This window comes from Sclerotinia sclerotiorum, genomic scaffold, assembly GCF_000146945.2.
Source record: "Sclerotinia sclerotiorum 1980 UF-70 scaffold_15 genomic scaffold, whole genome shotgun sequence".
NCBI lineage: Eukaryota > Fungi > Ascomycota > Leotiomycetes > Helotiales > Sclerotiniaceae > Sclerotinia > Sclerotinia sclerotiorum.
The window spans coordinates 538,054-540,632 of NW_001820821.1; the positions used below are offsets into that span (position 1 = coordinate 538,054).

Genomic DNA, 2,579 nt, shown 5'->3' on the forward strand with positions numbered 1-2,579 from the left:
AGGGCTTCGGGCTGGGTGCATTTGGTTGATTCGTACGAATAAGCGGTTATCGGAGGGAGTCTTGTTTGTTAGGGCAATGGTTGGAGTAGAGGCTTTCTGAATGTAGGAGGGCTTGGGGCCTATAGGCATTGTGGGTGTACTTGTGTGAGTGGTGGTCGGGGGGGAAGGAGGGGAAAGGGGGGTGACAGGCGGAGTAGTAGCTCCCCTAGGGGGGGGATGACCAGTAACAAAGGTGTCGAAGTGCTGTTCGATGGTTGCCTTAAACTCAAGGCAAATGGAGGTGAGGATTTTTTTTGTAACTCGGTGGGAGAGCGCGGACTTCCTCAGAGCCTAGGTAGGTATCTAGGAGTTGGGTAACTGGGTTGAAGATGGATTGAGCATCGTTGACCTTATTGAGAAGGTTGCTGGCCTTGTCGGAAAGTGTTTTAGAGAGGTTTGGGGGGCTTGGGGTAGCCATCGTTTTGTCAGATGGAACAAGAGTAGCGAGTTTTCCTGTGATTAAATACAAACGGGGCATGCCACGTGACCCGAAGGTGTGAGGCGTCACAATTATTGAACAAGAGTAGAGAGTTTTCCTGTGATTAAATACAAACGGGGCATGCCACGTGACCCGAAGGTGTGAGGCGTCACACATACCAACTCTAACTCCAAGTCATATTAAAAAATGTGATATATAAGATATAAGATTTAAGTTTATCCTAACTCTCATATCACTGGTTTTGACTAGATACCACAGGCTAGATACATATTTATTTCTCACCCTTCCATATCCTCTCTACTTCTCTTTGAACCCGCAGATGCAGATACAGATACGAAGATCCTCTCATCTTTAATCTCCTGTTCATTTTCTTCTTCTTCCCCATCATTTCCATCATTCCCATTCCTCCCATCATGACCTCCCTCCTTTATCCACTTTCCTCCTTTCCCAAGCGCACTTACAATTTCAGGGGGTTCAAAAACGCCATTTTTTAATTTCCACCCCGCTCTCTGCATCCTCTCCCACTCCTTCCCAATACGAAATCTAACCAAATCACCCGCCGCATTCGCATCTTCTTCACTATCATGACCATCGACCTTTCCCTCGGTATAGGTAACCATTTGAATATTTCGATTTAGCAAAGACTGCATGAGCATTTTCAGACCATTGCGAAAGGGTAAACCTGCTTTATGAGGGAAGAGTAAAGCCGTGTCTATGATTGTGGGATGGATGAATCGGGTAGCGTTGAGATCGTTTTCGAGACCGTGACCGATGATGGGGGTGGAGGGGGTGAGGAAGGAAAAGAGGAGGCTTCGCGCTATGGCGGGGGAATCGACGATTCGGAGTTTGCCTTTGCTTTCGGCGAGGAGTTGGGAGCCTGGGAATGAGTAGGGAACTGCGGAGGTGATGTCTTGGGGGTAGATGCCTGAATAGCGTGAATTGAGATCGAGGATTTCGCCATAAGGACGGACGAGGATATCGAGGAGAGATGAGCCCGAGGGCCAGGAGGTGGCTGTTAAGCGGATGAGTTCGAGGCCGTGGACTGTGTAACCCATCTCGCAATCGATACAGATGGGTTGGGTAGGAATAGAAGAGTTTGCTTCATTTTCAGGAGTTTTTTCGAAATTTAAGACCGTGGCTAAACGTTTCGCTTCGCTCACTTTGAAAACGTGATGTTCAGCTGTGGTACATCCGGGAAGTGTCTCCAATATTTTGATCACAGCAACGCCATTTCTTTTCCCGTTTGGCTTTGGGATCAAGGGAAGAACGATCTTTCTTATAGGGTTTTCCGAAGTGGTAAGTGCAGCAACCACCAGATGCGAGTATACCATCTTCTTCGCGGCGACCAGGAAATACCTGGAAACGGGTTTTACAACGATCGCAAACTTCCCAACCTTTGGATGCCTCTATACCGATCTTTGCCTTTTCAATTTCTGCATCGGTGGGAATATTCGTGACATATCCGTGTTGTGATAATCCGTGTACGGGAGTATACAATCTTGGGAGTAGGGCCAATTCTTCTTCTGAGCTAAGACCTGTCTCGATAGGCTTTGGTGGTTCGTCAGGTTTCGTGACTGGTGTGTCTGACACAGGTATCCTTGAAGCTTTCTCCTTAGCGACCTCCCTAGCTCTCTCTTCTTTCCATTGCGCAACGGTCATTCTTTTGTACACCATAATCTTGTTCTTGACAACATTAGAATATATGCTAGGTGTTTCACAAGCAGCCTCTTCCATGTCTAATACCCTTGTGATCAATCCTTGATCTGAAAACACAAGTTCCTCTTCTTCATCGTTTGCATCTTTAGATAACTCAGAATTGAGGCGTTTCAACTGGTCATGTAGAGCTTGCACAAGTCTAAGCCTGATATTATGAACAGCTGGTGCAGTCTTACGTGCACGTGGATTGAGAGGTTCACTCTTCTCGGGTTTCTTGACTGGGGTTGTTGTCACGTTTTGAACTTTTTGTGCGACCGACGCGTTTTGTTTTGGGGTGCATCCTTGTGAAGAGAGGAAGGTGTTGTGATATAGAACTTTCGTTCTGAGACTTGCGACGTAATGTGGAGGAGAATCCACGTCGAGCTGTGACGTGGGTTTGATGCTT

General features: G+C 47.0%; 2 protein-coding genes across 2 annotated transcripts; both read right to left on the reverse strand.

Moving 5' to 3' along the window:
- Positions 1-265: 265 nt before the first annotated feature.
- On the reverse strand, positions 266-457 carry SS1G_10272 (predicted protein; the record flags this gene model as incomplete). The annotated part of the gene is made up of 1 exon (XM_001588675.1): positions 266-457. The coding sequence occupies one exon, from the start codon at positions 455-457 to the stop codon at positions 266-268; it is 192 nt and encodes a 63-aa protein (XP_001588725.1).
- A 299-nt stretch (positions 458-756) lies between these two features.
- Positions 757-2,212, reverse strand: SS1G_10273 (hypothetical protein; the record flags this gene model as incomplete). Its single annotated transcript, XM_001588676.1, has 2 exons — positions 757-1,749; positions 1,835-2,212. The coding sequence occupies 2 exons, from the start codon at positions 2,210-2,212 to the stop codon at positions 757-759; spliced, it is 1,371 nt and encodes a 456-aa protein (XP_001588726.1).
- Between the last annotated feature and the right edge of the window lie 367 nt (positions 2,213-2,579).